Source organism: Otolemur garnettii, unplaced genomic scaffold (assembly GCF_000181295.1).
Source record: "Otolemur garnettii isolate 467f Iridium unplaced genomic scaffold, OtoGar3 scaffold00121, whole genome shotgun sequence".
In the NCBI taxonomy this organism is placed as follows: domain Eukaryota; kingdom Metazoa; phylum Chordata; class Mammalia; order Primates; family Galagidae; genus Otolemur; species Otolemur garnettii.
In genome coordinates this window covers 1742817-1761292 of record NW_003852516.1, presented here as the reverse complement: position 1 = coordinate 1761292, position 18476 = coordinate 1742817, and the positions used below count along the sequence as shown (strand labels likewise).

The 18476-nt window shown below is 36.8% G+C and overlaps 1 protein-coding gene across 2 annotated transcripts in view; it reads right to left on the bottom strand.

Moving 5' to 3' along the window:
- Nucleotides 1–5431: 5431 nt before the first annotated feature.
- TUSC3 (tumor suppressor candidate 3) overlaps nucleotides 5432–18476 on the bottom strand; it is a 141222-nt gene continuing 128177 nt past the window's right edge. The window contains exons 10-11 of one of the 2 annotated variants that reach the window (XM_003797656.2): nucleotides 12970–13032; nucleotides 5432–6432 (exon numbers count right to left, since the gene is read on the bottom strand). In XM_003797656.2, the coding sequence (XP_003797704.1) occupies nucleotides 13014–13032 (19 nt within the window). In that variant the 3' untranslated portion in view covers nucleotides 5432–6432; nucleotides 12970–13013. The remainder of the gene's footprint in view (nucleotides 6433–12969; nucleotides 13033–18476) is intronic. The other variant, XM_003797657.3, reaches the window with a different exon arrangement.

Genomic DNA, 18476 nt, shown 5'->3' with positions numbered 1-18476 from the left:
CCCTACTATCCACCATAAAACGATATGGGCCAGTCCTTTGATAATATGTTCAAAAGCTAGTACATGTAGGCAGCTTTAAAATTACACAATGTGAACATTTTAAAAAGTATCTGTTCAATTATTTACCCTTCTGTGCTGCTGAAATGTGCTGCTTATTTGTATTTCAGCTTGATCTAAGAAAAATATATTTGTTTTCATGTTAAATTCTTCAGTTGTCACTGCTTACTATGACTTTTCTTATTTTAATTAGAACTAGTTCGATGTCTGAAAGTATAATGCATGTTGAAAGAAGTTATAGATCTTTATAGTCATACGGAGGCTTTTGGTGTCTAACTAGGATGCAATGTTCAATGTACTAAGACGTATAAGCATTTCAATTTAATATTTCTTATTAATTTCTTCTCTGGAAAAAAAAAGCGAATATTGCTACCCAAGTGTATTGCCTGAAAGAGAAATCATATTAAAATAAAAAAAATCATTTAAAATTTTTTTAAAAAGCACCTTATGAGCAATATGAAATGAGGGCATTTTTCCCTTGCTGCCTTGAGCATCATGACCAAAGAAAGTGAACTCTGAGAAGAGAGAAGTGGACCGCTCCACTCTTCACCGCCGCTCCTGTTCTTGTATTTAATTCTTGTTATCTTCTCCCAGCTCACATCACCAGAAGTTGCTTGTACGAACATGCATTTACCTGACGTGAAAACTGCTTTTACCCAGCAATTATTGCAATTGATGCAGTACACAAAATAACTGCATGTACCTCTTAATTTTCGGTTTTTACATGTAGTGCTGGAGTGACCGCTGTGCATGACCGTGATTAGCCATCTTCTGCTACAGGTAGCCCAATCCTGAGTCCCTGGTTACACGAACAGCTTTTCTTTTGAGAAGATATGCTTCATTTGAGTAACCTAAGAATCTGGTCTTTCATCTGATCAGTGTTTCTCAGACTGAACACAGATGGATGATATGACCAATAAGGACGTAGTTCTGGGCAAAATAAACAAACAGATAAATAAAAACAAAAACAAGAAAGTGATGAACTCTATGTTTATTGAATAGGTGTAATAATAGTCATGCCCCACAAGAGGAAAAATTGTATTTTCCTTGGTTTACAAATAAAGCAAACACCATTTACAAGGCTGTCTTCTCACTCTTCCCATTCTGGGAGCTACATGAGCTTTAATCACCATGGCTGCAGCGTACCCAACCTGTCTCTTGCCAGGCATCATTATTTCTCTTCTTCATCTCCTCACTGTCTCCTGATGTCCTGGTTGTCTGGTTAAGGGTCCTGCTTTGTAAACGTCAGGCATACTTAACGGCCCATTTTTACTTGGGCTGTTTGCTCATCCTGCTATGAGCAATTGGGCTTGCTTCTAGCATGTTCCTCTGCTCACTGGCCAGTTCCGAAGCCACATCCATGACTGTATGTCTTTGTTACAGCAATATCCCACTATGAGCATCCTAACAAGAACACTTAAAAATGCTAAGCATAGAGGCACGTTTCTTTAAACGACTGAAGCCATCTATAAAAAACCCACAGCTATTATCATACTGAATGGAAGGAAACTGAAAGCTTTTCCACTTAGAACTGGAACCAGACAAGGTTGTCCTCTATCATCACTACTATTGAACAGAGTGCTGAAAGTTCTAGACAATGCAATTAGGCAAGAGAAGGAAATAAAGGGCATCCAAGTGGGGGCAGGGGGGGTCAAACTCTTGCTCTTTGCCAATGATATGATCTTATACTAAGAGAACCCCAAAGAATCAACCACAAGACTCCTGGAAGTGATCAAAACATACAGCAACGTCTCAAGACATAAAATCAATAGCCTTTGTATATGCCAATAACAGCCAAGGTGAGAAGCTAATCAAAGACACAATTCCTTTCACAATAGCTTCCAAAAAAACAGAATACCTAAAAATATACATAATGAAAGAGGTGAAGGGCCTCTATAAAGAAAACTGCAAAACCCTAAGGAAAGAAATAGCAGAAGATATTAACAAATGGAAGAACACACCCATGGTCATGGCTAAGAATCAACATTGTCAAACTGTCAATATTTCCCCAAACAATCTATAGGTTCATTGCAATCTCCATTAAAATACCATCATCAAACTTTCAAGATTTGGAAATAACCCCATATAGCCAAGGCAATTCTTAGTAATAAAAAGAAAATCAGGGGTATCACCCTACCAGACTTGCAGCTAAATTATAAGGTCACAGTGATTTAAAAAGCATGGTATTGGCACAAAAACAGAGACATTGACATTTGGAACTGAATATAAAACCGTGAGAAGAAACTAACATCTTATAGCCAGCTGACCTTTGTGAACCAAACAAGAATATACACTGGGGAAAAGAATCCCTATTCAATAAATGGTGCTGGAAGAACTGGATAACCAGCTGTGAAAGACTGGAATAACCAGTCTTACATGGATAACCACATGTAAAAGACTGAAACTGGACCCGCACCTGTCACCACTTACACAAACTGATTGAATATGGATAAAAGGTTTAAATCTAAGGCATGAAACAATAACAATCGTCAAAGAAAGTGTGGAGAAAACACTTGAAGATATTAGCCTGGAGAAAGTTTTTATGAAGAAGACGTCTGTGACCATGACAACAATTATAAAAAGAAAACGAGACTTAAACTGAAAAACTTCTGTACAGCTAAGGAAACAACCACCAAAGCAAACAGACAACCTTCAGAATGGGAAAAGATATTTGCTTATTATGAACTGGACAAAAGCTTGATTACTAGGATCTACGGCAGTTGTTTTCAACCTTCCTAATGCCACAGCCCTTTAATGCAGTTCCTGTGGGTCCCAAGCCACAGGTTGAGAACCACTGATCTATAGAGAACTCAAATTATTCAACCAAAAAAGAGCAAACAATTCCATATATTACTGGCCCAGAGACATGAATAGAACCTTCTCTAAAGAAGACAGGCGAATGGCTAACATACGAAAACATGCTCATTATCCCTAATTATCAGAGAAATGCAAATCAAAAACACCCGAAGATATCACCTAGCCCCAGTGAGAACAGCCCACATAACAAAATCTCAAAGCTGCAGATGCTGGTGTGGATGTGGTGAGAAGGTAACACTTTAACACTGCTAGTAGGACTGTAAACTAATACAACCTTTTTGGAAGGAAGTATGGAGAATCCTCAAGGAACTCAAGTTAGACCTCTCATTTGATCCTGCAATCCCATTACTAAGCATCTACCCAGAAAAGAAAAAGAAAAAAAAAAAAAACCTTTTATCATAAGGATATTTGCACTGGATTGTCCACTGCAGCTCAATTTACAATCACCAAAATGTGGAAACAGCCTAAATGCTCTCCAATCCAGGAATGGAGTAGTAAGCTATGGTATATGTACACCATAGAATACTATTCAGCCATTAAAAAAGATGGAGACTTTACATCTTTCGTATTAACCTGGATGGAGGTGGAACACCTTCTTCTTAGTAAAGCATCACAAGAATGGAGAAGAATCCAATGTCCTCTATTCTAATATGAAGGCAGTAGATGAGCTAATACAAGGGAGTGGGTGGGTAGGGGAATGAGCAAGTGGGGAAAGGGGAGGAGGGTACGGGATGGGGGGGTCACAGTGTGTGGTACACCTCTTGGGGCGGGACACAATTATAAAAGGGACATTATCTGACAAACGTAATCAGTGTAACCTAATTCTTTGTACCCTCAATGAAACCCAAACAATAAAAAAATTAAAAATTAAAAAAATACCCCTAAACAAATCTTTTGCCTCTAGATGCTCTAGCTGGCATGTTTGTCCCTGTCACCAGTCCTTCTTAAAAGACAATGTTCAATGTCATTTGTTGAAAATAATGCTATTGTCACGCCTCATTTAGAATAAGCACTCCCTTCAGGTACCCTTGTGGAGGTTCTTGTAACACCAAGAAAAAGAATACTACTCAAGCTCTCTGGCACAGCAAGCTCTAATCTCCCAAATCACCATGCACACTTAATTGTAATGACAAAGGATATTATTTTTATGGGTAATAAAACATTACAGTAAGCACAGAACATGGCTGAGAATATCTCATGCAAAGAACAGCATTTGAGCAAAATGCAACAGAAGTCATTCATCAGACGTTATTATAAATTGAAACTCCTTTGATGGAACTTTGTTAGGATTTTTCTCTCCAATTTAGTAGAAGAGCACTTTTTAAAAAGTACTAACAGGAGATTGTTAAACATAATTTTTACGAGCATTTACAACACAGTGATTCTGGTAAAATGACACTGGAGTGGTAAATTTAGCACACCAGATACCAATTCTGTTCAGCAAAGGTAAATACATTGTGTTTGTGGGTTGGCACATATGACGCTTTGTCAGCAAACTGTATTTGAGCTAGTCTTTGTCGTTTCATTGTCTATAGCACTTTCCAGTCAACAATGAATTATTCTGACAGAGTTCATTTCCCTCAAATTTACCTCCCTAAGTAACTGTCTACAGAGAAGCCAAAGCCCCTTAAACTATAAAATTCTAAGTAACATATTTTTAATTATTGGACTTATTTTAAATGTTCAGAGGAAATTACAAAATACAGGCTAGAACACTAACATGGTTTAGGAATGAAGAATTTCTTATTTTACTCAGAGGGTCAAACAATGACCATATCGTCATTGAACACTAGTAATTTTACAGAGAGAACCTGTGTTTTGTCAATACCATTTAATCAACTGCATCCCACCTGGAAGATAATTTTGAGATTTAAGAGGACAAGCAAAAGTTAGTTGTAATAAATATTTATTATTTGTTTTAAAATTTGGCCTTAAACTCCATTCAGAACTTCAGAGAATGTAAAAAATATGCAATGGATTAAGAATTACAGGTCAGGTGCCACATAGGGATAGGTATTGAACAAAGTCAGATACTGCCATTCCAATACCAAGTTTATTATCCTACAGATAGGAACTAGGGAGATCAATGCCATTTTTAATAATATATTTTAGAGTGTGTGATAAGCTTAATTAATATAGGTCTAAATTGTTATGTAATTTTCACCAAGACTGCCATGTTTTGAGAAGATAGCTTTCATCCCGCTAGCCTATTCCCTGGAATATAACTTGATAAGCATGCCCTGGTGAGCGTCTATATTTCCCATTCTTCATTGAAATTCACAGGTACAAAATAAGTAAACTCTGTGGACGTATATCTGGTTCCCATTTGAGGATATAGAGCCGAAACTTGCAATGAACAAAAGGCTCCACAGTCTACTAATCAGATCTTAATGAAAATCAGAGAATATGTCTTAAAAAAGAGAAAGTAAACATTTATTGAACAAACTAAAGAACTCCTTTCTTAAATCCACCTTTGGGTAGTTCCACAGAATATAAAAATTCAGGTTTAAGCGTTTGATAGCCTAGATATGAGCTCCATTTTTTAAAATCATTTCTGGCTTTTAGCTTCCATTACTTTTACAAGCCAGGAAAAAAACTTACTTCCTGTCTAATTTACAAAGATGAGGAACAAATAATGTCTGTCAAAGTGCCTTACAAACTAAAATACAAATATAATAATGTTTAAACTCTGGTATCTGGATCTCAAAAAAGCTTCACTGAGTTACTCACTCATCCCAGGACAACTAACCCTTTGTCTAGATTCGGAAAAAGAGCTTTTGATGCAAGCAGCTTCCATGAAACGCAAAAGGCAAGTGGCCACAGAGGGTTAGGTTTGCTCTTGTTAGTCTAGACTCCCAGATGGCACTTCCAAAGCTAGAGACATATTAATTCCTAGTTGTGGTGTCTTGTTTCCACTGCCTGATTCCTTTGAGGAATGTTGATTTCATGAATGTGTGGTTTAGATTTAAATCTCAGGAAGAAGCTCCTTTTCCCAGGTGAGGCCCCTAAGCTGTCGGCATCATTCATCCCAGTCCCTATTTTGTACACCTCTATATAGTTATGATTAATAAGAACAAAACACTATTTGAACAATGCATGTCTTTATAACTGAAACTGCAGTAAATGTAATTTTCAGTACATGGCATAGTTTCATGCATATGATCTATCCTGGCATAACACTAAGCATTCTTTAACATACATTTCACGGATTCCTTTTGCAAACACCGTGGTTTCCTTTACTAATGAGTAAATGGTTCTAAAACATGAATTCATAATTACACTGTCATTTATTTCAATCCTGTGGCATACACTGAGTCATATAATAGGCTTAAAAACACGTCAATGTTTCCTTTGTACATAGGAAATGTTACCATCATTTCTATAAATTAAATTTACTCAGAAAATCCACACTTAAAAAAAAATACAAAGAATAAGCCAGCAATCACAATGAGCAAAGAAATAAACTCGAGAATTCAAAATAACAATGTCAGGAACAGTTTATCTTGTGGTAAGCATTCACTTTATGCAAATTCCACTTGGCTTCATTTAATTAAAAAGCTGAAAAAGAAAGAAAATGATGTGTTGAACATAAAGAAATATGACATACTTTGTATTGTTTTACATTAATATATGCAAATAACATTAAAATGCTGTAATTATATTAAACCAAGTAATTGTAATTTTTCTATCAAGCAAATTTTTAAAAGTTAGTTCCTGTAATAGCATCAGGCTTATGGTAAGAATAGGGTGATGGGTGAGAAAAGACACTGACAACTTGAATTTTTGGTTGTTTAAATTCATGTGAATATCTCGTTGTTGGAGCAACAGTTGGTTAGAGCAATAGTTAAATTAGCATTTAAGTGGTTCTATAGGGAAATAGGGGAATGAGTTGAAACAAATATTTGAAGGGGTCATTTGAAAGTCCTACAAAGAATATTTTTCTCATCATTCAATCTATAATTCATTTACGTACATAAAAAAGTTACTTAAAACACTCTGTCTTTTGTTGATATACTTTACAATTTCATCACATTGAACAGCCAAACAGAATATATACATCAATCAATGGTCATCAGATTCTGATGAAACATCAGCACAAACAAATGCAAAGTACCAAGAAATACAAGTAAAAGGCAACTATTTCAGTTTTTAAAAATTCCCTAAGGTTTAATTTCTAAGCAGAAATTTAATTTTGTGGAATAAGGCAATTTAAGTAACGTTTACTAAGCTTTTGTCTGTATCTTTCTACCAAGAATGTGGCTATGTGGCGTGTTCTTTTTAAATCTCAACAAACTAAAACAACTTTGCAAGACAACCAGTGACTAACCTGTTTTTAATTAAATATTACAGCTAAATTGAAATTTATGGTGACTGTAGCTGAAAAACAGTCATGTAGATGGAAGGACTATTTGAAGTCAGTTCATTCCTGCGGATCTCAGAATATCCTAGGCGAGTTCTGCTGTGTCTTACTGAACCTCCGTCCCCTCATTAGTGGAAAGAGCGGTTGTTTTGGAGGACCAAGTTCTTTCCAGTGCTGAGGTCTCATGATTCTACCGACACTATGTGCTAAAACTAAATAGATATTTTAAAATATATAACATTCTATCATAAAACATCACATGAAATATGTATTAAAATGGAAACAGGGACTCAATATAAACTAGAATAACTTCTATGTGTGTCTGTGTCTGAGGAATTGTTAAATGAAAAGATGGAAAGTGTGGAGCTATTAGGATGCAGCCTTGGCTTGTGTTTTTCAAGATAAGACGTGAGTGACAGTTACAAGGGGAACTCTCTTCATGAGGAAAATGTCAGCGGTAAACCTCATCACGGCATTAAGCTGTACTTGCTCTTCAATCCAATAATCCTTAAAACCGGTGCTGGCAAAGCAGACAGATACGTCCCTCACAGATGAAGTCTTTGGCATTTTCTGCCCACAATTATAAGCCTGCCCTGAAGATGAAGCTACGTGAAGAATGAGGGTTAATGAAAAAAGAAAACTTGATCATAACATATTTTAAAATGGAATGAGAGGTGGAAAAATTAAACTCGAAACTAAAGATGTGTAGGATTTTTTTTGTTTTGTTTCACTTTTACAAGATTGATTGAAAAATTTCAAGCTTTGGGGGCACGAAAGATAACAATTCATTATTGCTAAAGATCCTGCTACTGCAAATGTGAAAACAAGTAATATGATCCTTTATGATATTTTTGTATTCCCCTAACTTTTTAGAGCAAGAAAGGTTTAAAAACATGTTGATATATTCACAGAGTAAAAGGATTCATGTGAGGGCATTCTTAAAATAAAAAGAGATTCCTTATTTTTTGCAGTTTTTGGCCAGGGCCGGGTTTGAACCCACCACTGCTGGTATATGGGGCTGGTGCCCTACTCCTTGAACCACAGGACCCACCCAATAAAAACAGATCTTAATCCTTAGTTTAAGGATTAAGCATAATAAGCATAATCCTTATTATGCTGTCACTCACTTTGGCAAGGGTGTCCTACCTATGGCCAGGGAGTCGCATGCAATTACTTCAGGCCTGTTTTGTTTATCTGTGGTGTCAGATATCACAAAAATTACGTATGAATCTTTTTTCTGCTCATCGGCTTTCGCTAGTGTTTGTGTATTTAATGTGTAGCCCATGTCAACTGTGCTTCCAATAGGCAAAAGAGAGAAAAAAGGGATGGAAATTCTTGCTAGGAATTACTAATTGAAATACTTAGTAATTATTTTGAAAATCTGCTATAGCAATCATTTGGTTATATCTCACTATTAACTGACAAATATTTAGTCCTGAACTGATCATTCTATTAACTATCTCACAATGAAAGATAAATCTAACAACCCTTTCCATTAAAAAAAAGAATCATACAGAAGTTTGTATAAGAATTTGTTCAAGGCTTTAGAAAGACTGGAAGCACAAAGAGTTGTGTTAAAATGTTTCTTAGGAAAGCATGAACTGTTATTCCCTAGTTAATCATTCAGGGTTTCATGTCTGACTTTTAATTAAACATACAGTAAATGTCCAAGATGTGTTTAAATGTAAATGTTTTATATTGATATTATCACTCAAGGGATTAGCCTCTCATTTCTATCAATGTCTGACATGTATTTCCTTCTCTTTCCACATTTCCTGTCTAATCATTTTGATGTATAATCTAACAAGGTTAGTTTTTATAGCTCTATGGTTCCAATAGTGCATGGATGTTATTTTTCCTGATAATGCCTATCGTAAGAATATATAAATGTTTCCGTATCTTAAAAAACACTGTCAAGGACAGGAAAAACAATCTCTTCTTCTTATTTGTGCTTCTCAGTGTTGCAGTTTATTTTCTGAGAGCAAGAAGCTGCCTCGACTCTGGCTTCACCTTCTCTCCAGACTTGGCTCTGTCAGGAAGGAACCTCACTACAGTTGGCGGAGTCTGCGCACCTGCTAATTCCCACGGCCGGCATATTCTCAGTGGAATACACGCACGGTAACTTTAACTAAAGTAAGCAATACAGGATGGAAGCGAATTTCCCAAAGCAGGGAGTCTCACATAAGGCCAAGAGCAGGACAAACGTGCCCCCAAAGCCTCTTTCCCCCCGGCCTACAGGGTGCAAGTTTCCCTTCCAGTCTGTGCTACACACAACTTGACTGTAGCTTAGAGTCTATGAGGAACGCAGAGAGATCCTGCATAAAAAGAGGTGGATCTCACACCATTTCTCTCTTTAACACTGACTTCTCATTATTCCCTCAACACTAACAAACATCCAGAACTTACATTAAAATGCTGCCCTTGATTTACTGGGGAGTAATATTCCAAAATGCCATTGGCAAGTTTATGACTGAAATTTAAAATGTAAGTTTTTCTGGAGAATCATGACTCAAAGTGTGAGCTACTTTGTCAAGTTCCGTCCCAAAGCAGGTCAGTTGGAATAAGCACTCCACAAAGATCTACTGACCATCTGTTACAGAAGAATACTGTGCTGCAGGAAGTGGAATGATTCAGAGTCATGGCCCTTATTTTCTTTTTATCTAAAGAAGAGAAAGACGTGGGTGCAATTAAGGATAACATGGTGATTCAAATTGTTATAGGAATCCAAAAACCAGTGGAGTAAAACTCTGGTTTTGATATTAAGTGCAGTGAAGAGAGCGCAGCCTGGACCACAGGAGGAGCCAAAGCATGAACATGTGTCCACGTGCGCAGACCAGGCAGGGGTGCCGTTCTGTCACCAGCCAGAAGGCAAACACTTCTAACCTGGTGAGCCATAGGTCTTTCCTGAAACTACTCAACTACATTGCTGCAGTGCAAAAACAGCCATATTGAGACACTGAAATTTGAATTTCATATAATTTTCACATCACAAAATATCATGCTTTTAAAAAAAAATAATTTATAACTATAAAAAAAATTCTTAATTCGTGAGGCATGCCAAATAAGCAGCAACTGCTAACCCTGCACTAAACCACTGGGTACACTAAAGGCTGTCCAGGGGGAGAGATGGAGGGAATCAAATTTAAAACACATTTCCCAGTGATTCATACAAAGATAGTCTTATAAAGACAATAAAATCATATGTATTATAGAATAAAGGCACTGAAATATGCCCAAGATGTAGGGAACAAGCAGCTTATGAATACCTATCGTTTAATCATTTTCTATGTCCAAAATCATATTTGTAGTCTAAACTGCTGACACTGATAATCTGGGTGTCGAGATTATGCAGGAATTTCATTTTCTTTATCTGTATTGTTCAGAAGAAACATACATATACTAACTGTTTCTCTTTGTTAGCTCTTAATAGATTTTGATGAGGAAGTAACAGAGTCAGTGTTATCTTAAAATACTTCTGGCATTATCCTAGAGTAAGTGCAGACAGTGACTAGATCCTGGCAGGTAAATTAGGAGGCCAGGTGATAGTCTGGAAAAGATATAGTGGACTTAACACAGCAACTATGGGAACTGAAAAGTGATGGCAACAAAATTCAAATGAACATGATCCAGGATGAGGAAGAACACACAATGGCTCCAGGGTTTCTGTCCTGACAGACTGTGAGTGTGGCGATGTCTCAGGGAAAATGGGCAGCAGAGGAGGATGAGACAGAGATGCTGCTGATTTCAGACTGTAAAGGGTGAGCGGTTAATGTGGTTCTCAGGTCTGATTCTAGATCTCGGGACAAAGGTCAGGATTCGATCAATACATTTGGGACTTAGAAGTAATATAAAAGAAAAACAGAAGGTGTAAGAGTGCCATGTTACAAAATCCAGGGAATAAAGTTTCAAAGAGGGGCTTAGCAGCTAAAATGCTAGAGAAGTCACAGGCAGAGAAATCTGGATTGGGTCGCTGGAGACCAAGGATCTATTGAAAGCACATTTGTTCCTTTTCCTTTCCTGAGAAGTATCTGAACAGGTACCAAACGGTGGTTTGCTGGTTTTATTTTGGATTTTTTAAATTCTCTGATATCTTTAGCTGGACATAATTTTCTTGTGTACTTAACTATTTTACTTCCTCTTCTCAAACTGGGGAAAGAGGCAGACCCACTGGTCCCATAGCGACACTCTGTCTCACAGAAATCACTTATGTGGCTAAGGGGTGGGGGCTTAGATTTCATTGTTATCCAAAAAATATGCAGGAGATAAGAAAGGCCTCACTTCTTCACTAAGCCCAGATAGGCCAGGGAATGAATTTTCATTCCTATATCACTGACCTTATGGTTAGTCCATCTCAGTGACTTGGGACTTTTCTTACCTGTGCTCTACATTTGTAAGTGTTCTGTGGAAATGATGAACAGGAGTACATACAGATGTTAGGCAGACCTCTTTAACCCCCCAGACCTTCTGGGGGTGTCTTCTGTGTAATAGGTTACGAAATCCAGAAAAGTCTTCAAGTCTAAAACAAATAGTCTTCTAAAAAGGCCTAAGGAAATTTAGGCCCTTATAAAGAATAGAGAAAGAAATCTTTGGGAGTGGAAAACATTTTGCAGGTAAAATCTCACAAAGGCTGCCAAGTCTACTATTGCTAAGGCCTGTTCTCTGCACAGCCTGCACAGAGACGCACTTCCTGTTGAGTGTGTTGATGACGTGACTGATAACAAGGAACGGTCAGAAACATGGGTACTGGGGCTGGGGGATGAGAACAGTAAAGGTAGCATGTGAAGGGACAGATGAAGACCAAAAAGTTCTTTGGGACCATAAGGAGCTTCCGACTCCTTTGCTGACTTCAGAGGGTTGCCAAATGGCATGAGGGAAATAACCTTCTAGAGCTATCGTTTAATGTGTACGTGGCTTAGACCCCGTGTTCCTGGGCTTAAAGGGGCAGGAAGCATAGTGTCAGAATCAAAAGCTAGATTCCAAATTTTCTACAAAAAATTACTTTTGATTTATGTGACATTTCCTAATATCTATTTCTAAGACTTCTGAATGTACATTTAAAAAAATACAGTAGAACCTCCATGGTTGACAGCCTCCCTACACTGACCACCTCCTTAAGTTGACCTGATTTCCACAGAGGGGGCCCCGCAGCACGTGCACGTATCAGCACAGCAGGCCTGCTCCCCGTGTTGACCCCTCTGTGTGTGGACCAGTTTGTTATAGTCTCTTGGGTGGTCAACTTACAGGGGTTCTACCATAGTTTTGGTAAGTTAATTGTTTGGAAGACTTATATTTCGTTAAATTTTGAATATTAAAGTTTATATTATTTGTTAATAGGAAAAGGAATTGACTACATTTTTGCAAAATTAAATATGTTTCTGTTGGTTATTTTAGTTTTGTTTTTCCTCCCCAAGCGATAACAAAGAATAGTTAATAAAGAATTCTATTTTATCTGGGGTGGTGAGGATATATATGTATACAAGCATCACTATTAAAGAAATATACTGAGTTTGTCACAGGGTTAACTCCAAAGGTCAAAGTCTATTGGTGGAAATTATACCTGAGGACTTGTCCCTATATAGTAACATAAAGACTGGGAAATAGTCTCTCAGATACCTTACAATTTATAAAAGAGGAGTTCACTATAAATTGCTTTACATAATATTGTAAGATAAATATTATGATCCTTATTTAAAAGCTGAGGGAAACTGAGGCTCAGAGAAGATTAAAAGACTTGCCTGAGGTTATAGTTTTTAAGTGCCATGGTCCAAATCACATCTTCTCACTCAAAGTCCAGATCACTTTCCAATACACCACAATGAAATACAACAATATGGAAAAAAAAATCCTTAAGATTCAATTTCCATTTGTACAATATTATTACAAGATTTAGCACTGCATTCTTCATCTAGATAAAGACAGGAGATAGACAATGGTGCCTTTATAACACTGAAGCTTTTCTCTGATTCATCTCTAAATTTCAGACCTTTGTAAGTCATTCTTCAAAGCTGAGATTCAGCATGAGAAAGGCAATACCAGCGAAACTCTTTGTCAATCATGTGTTGTGGGCTGATCACCAGGCCATTTTATATTTTGTTATTTGTACAGCTTAAGATTATTTTTATTTTCCCTACAGGTGAAAGAGTCCATCTAAGAGGTACAAATGAATGTGATATTGCTATACACGGTGTGCACAGACTGGGGTATTTGTGCTTGCTTATCTACTATCAAACATTTCTCAAAATTTATAGAAAGGCCTTTCATTTCTAGCTGTTATTCTGTACTTTTCTTTATTAAATGCCATTTTATGTTCTTGTTATTCATCATCTCTCAAAACCCAAGGCCGTCTGAACGATTTTTCTTAAGACAATGGAAGACACTTCCTGTGTCCACTGTAAGCTTAATTAATGCACATTCTGTTTGCTGGATGCCAGCCAGTTCAGAATCAGTGTAGGGTTGCAGAAGTTATCAGCTGAGTTCAGGTTTCAGGAATAACAACAGCTTCCCACACGCCTTTAGTTAGTCTTTAGAAACAAGGTGACAACTCCAGGGAGTATCAGTCGATGTAAACTGTGCAATGTGGCCGATCAGTGCTCTTTCCTATATTTCTATTTTAATGGTTCCTGCTCCATTAAGGAAAGTAGATAAGGAACAATGTTTGAATAAACAGATTCAATTAACGGTGTATAATGAGCACCTACTATGTGCGTAGCACCTTGGAGATATAAAAAAGGTATTTGCCATGGACACAAATACCTAACAACTTTCTAGAAGGAAAAGGACTCAAACACATGAATCAGACATGTATGAACGAATACTTAACAAAAGATGCAATGCAGTAGGATGCTATGGAATAATCAAGTGCTAAATGGCTAGAACAGGTAAAGAGAGGTAGAGGAAGTCTTTTTTGAGAACCCATACATTTCAGGGACTACATAACAATTATATAATGTATCTTCATAAAATTAAAGTTTACAGAAGAAGAAATAGTCTTAACAAACTTAAATATATTTTCAAGAGATACAGAAATAAGAGACAAACCTAGCAACTAAGTCTGTCTTCAACCCCATAAAAACACTATTTTAGAGGTGAATACAAATGAGACTCAGAAATTAAGAAACTACTTCCAAGGTCCAAAATTAATGAATAAAGAATCCAAAATTCAAACCCAGATTGGTCTAAAATGCAAAACCAGAGCTCTTAGGTAAAGTACAAAATTGAACCCCAGGATGGCTCCTGTGAGTAGGGTATTGGCCCCATATACTGAGGGTAGCAGGTTCAAACCCAGCCCTGGCCAAACTGCCACAAAAAATAGCTGGGCGCCTGTGGTCCCAGCTACTCGGGAGGCTGAGGCAAGAGAATCGCCTAAGCCCAACAGCTGGAGGTTGCTGTGAGCTGTGCAGCCATGATACTCTACCAAGGGTGACAAAGTGAGACTCTGTCTCTGAAAAAAAAAATTAAACCCCACACTTGAACCCAGGTCTTCTAATCACTGTTATTTTTCCATTATACCACACTGCCTCTCTGAGACAATTTTATAAATAGTGATAAAATTAACATAAATGTCTCATTTTGTTTTCCTATTAAAACAGATTTAATGTGCCATAGATTTTTTTAGAAGTCTTTTGAGGAAAATTTTGCCATTATGAAGCACCAGTGGAAACCACGGAGAATACTACCAGCACTTGGCTTTTCTTAGAAAATGGGGCAAGCATAGAAGTTAATTTTATTTAATATAAAAAATGAATTCAGTGCTACCATGTAATAATATTTCCCCATCTTCTGAACTACGGCTCAGATGTTAATTAGATCAAATTCATAATAATTCCAATATTTTACTGGTAGTTTCAAGGGATTCAGGAACCTAATATAGTTCATCAAAAGGTTCAGGGAAAATCTGTTCTTTGCTTACTTGAATTATGCAAATATAAAACAAATCTACTTAATCTTCAGTGCAAAGAAAAACCCTATTTAGAAAAAGTATTAAATATAAATGAATTTAAAATATTTATATCAGAATTAATGATGGTAATAATTAGCAACATTCATTGAGTAATACTATGTAGCAGGCAAATTGCTAACTGATTACATGCAGTCTCTCCTGTAATCTCCACAATAATTGAATGAGGTCTGAATAATCATCTCCATTGGCAAATGAGAAAACCTAGGTTAAGGAAAGGTAAGTTTGGGGGGTTCACAGTGTGTGACACCCCTTTTGGGGGCGGGACACAATTATAAGAGGGACTTGATCTAATAAATGCAATCAATATAACCTAGTTCTTTGTACCCTCAATGAATCACCAACAATAAAAAAAAAGAAAAAGAAAAAAAGGTAAATTACTTGCCTAAGGTCACACCAATTATAGATTCCAATCAGGGGAGTGAGCTTATTGAAACCTAAAAGACAATCTAAGAGAAATTAGTTGTGGTATAAAACAGATTCACACCACAGAATATATCATTAAGACTAAAAGTTGGGAAAGAATTCAGATTTTTATCCCTTTAGCAGGCATATATATATCAACAGAGAAAACAGCAATTTTGAAGCACTGAGAAAATATGATGAAGGGCATCTATGTTTAAGGTTTTGTGAAGCTTAAGATTAAAATAAAAATAAAAATGAATGAAAAACAGAACAGGATCGCTCCACATAGAAGAAATTAAGGGTTGTAGATGAAATAATACTCAAAATTATGCAGAAAGAAAAATGTTATGGATATAGTTCTGTGTATAAAGAAAATCATGGATGTAGTTCTGTATATTCATCATACAGAAGGCTATAAAAGGTAGAGGCCTAACACCCAACTAAGTACTTTGGTGACTACAGCCTGCGACTAAAGGAGATTTTTTAAAAGTAGTAGATGGCCTTAAGTTCAAATGTGCATTTTCACTAAAGGATATCTTGAGTCTTATCTCAAGTACAGGTGTTATTTGAAGTACGTAGAAGTAGGAGGTTTTCCCAAGAGCTACTGGGAAGAAAAACGTCCGTCTGTCCTTGCAACTTATCTCTTTAAACATGTAACATGTTAAAACTGGGGAATTCAAGAATATGGTTTTGATAAACTACCTTTCTCCTCCCCTTGGAAGCCTACTGATACGTACTTCTGTCATGAATGGTTGAATTGGTTTAGCTCTTTGTCCTTAGGGCTTAACGGTTTTACTATCATAAGGGCTAAATCTTGGAAATACCTTCTGGAATATGTTTGGAGTTTACCTCCTGGAATGATGGTTTCCTGTATCTCATTCTCTTATGTAACATAATGCTGGTAAGATAAATGCTTCTGGGACTACACAATGCTCCTTAACAAGGCGGGGCTATGTTCATAATTGACCAAGCTTCTCTTACAGGGCACTTCAACACGAACATGCTTTTTCCTTTTTAATCAGTATCTTACCTATTTCAGTTAGTCTCAGAATTATTTTTTTCTTCTATTTTATTTTTTCTCTCTTGCTTTTGCCATCACTCACCTTAGATCATCATCAGTTAGATCATCATCCAGTGATCTAACTGAATATAGATCCTTTTCTTTCTCATGTACTGAGAGGATTTTAGAATTTAGCTCACGATTTGTCCACATCTTGGAATTTTATTTTATTTTTTTTTTTTTGAGACAGAGTTCCCTCTGTCACCCTGGGTAGAGTGCTTTGGCATCATAGCTCACGGTGACCTCAAACTAGTGGGCTCAAGTGATCGTCCTGCCTTAGCCCAAGTAGCTGGGACTACAGGCATTTGCCATGACAACTGCCTAACTTTTCTATTTTTTTTTTTTTAAAGTAGAGACAGGGTCTCACTCTTGCTCAGACTGATCTTGACCTCCTGACCTCCAGCAATCCACCTGCCTCCACCTCCCAGACTGCTGGGACTACAGGCATGAGCCACTGCTTGCGGCCACATCTGTGACCTCTTCACCGTCCTTTCAGGAAACACTGTGCTCTTGATGTCTATCGTCTCTTTATCATCAGAATCATTCACAAGAGTTCATAACATTTCTGAAGAACCCCCCTCAAGCTTATTTAGAAGGAAAATGATGCAATAGAATAAAAACAAAACCCAAGACAATATAGACTATTGCTTAGGTAACTTTTGCACATAGAAGGTTGAACAATTAAGTTCACGAACTCATCCTAGGTAAAGCTCTACATATCTCACTGCTGAGTACCATGAATTACTCCCGTAGGAAGCTAAGCACTGATGCCAGCACTTAGTCCACTCTTCAAAGCACTTTTCCTAGGACAGGTTTGCTAACTAAATTGTCCAACCTTGTATATGTGCTGGAATAATAAAAGGAAATGGAGGTTTTGAATTATTAGCAGTAGGAGGTTTTCTACTCTACACTGTACTTGGATACTGCAAATGTCATGAAGGGAACACCCATCCTATATAAACCTGACAAAGCAAATGAGTATGAACAATCACAAGAAAGGATTATCTATGAGAGCTATAAGGATTTATGGAAGCCTGATGATCAACTCTCCATAAAGAAATAAGGTAAAAGGGCTGATGAGAAATAGTAGAAGACTTTAATATGATATGGGAAGAGATAATTTGAAGAATTATTTAGAGAAGAGCAGAATAACTGGATAACTAATCACAATTCTGATAAGAGAGAAGGAAATATTAAAAATCTCAGTAAAGATCTGAAGAGATTAGAAAAGAGAATATTACCAAGAATTAGAAGAAAAATAAAAAAAAGGAATCACATCTCCCACTATGTAAACTATAGTGGTTTTCATTCAGTAAAGGATGGATATAAAAATAATTTTAATTTTTATTTCATTAACAAGGTGATTTTATCAGTGATCCCAAGTTTGTCTATCTCTTATTTCATTTCACGTATTTGTACTTGTGAAATTTAACATGTAAGGGAAAAATAAGACAAACTCTTATAACTTCCACTGAGTAAAGTCATCTTCTTCCTCTAGAACTAACTACTCAAGCTCACAGAGGAGTTCAAGAAGATGAAGTTGAATCTGTCAACACCTTTCTTAGATGCTCTGGCCATCAGATCACTTGCTACTCCCCTAATCACTTCTTTGGTGCTTTTGTCTTTTACAGGCCTCTGTCTTTGTTTGGCTTCCTTGAAGTAAACACATGGCCCACATCACAAAGTCCCAAAGCTGCAGATGTTGGTGTGGCTGCAGAGAGAAGGAACACTTATACACTGTTGCTGGGATTGCAAACTAATACAGCATTTTTGGAAAAAAGTATGGAGAATCCTCAATGAGATTTAAAAAAAAAAAAAAA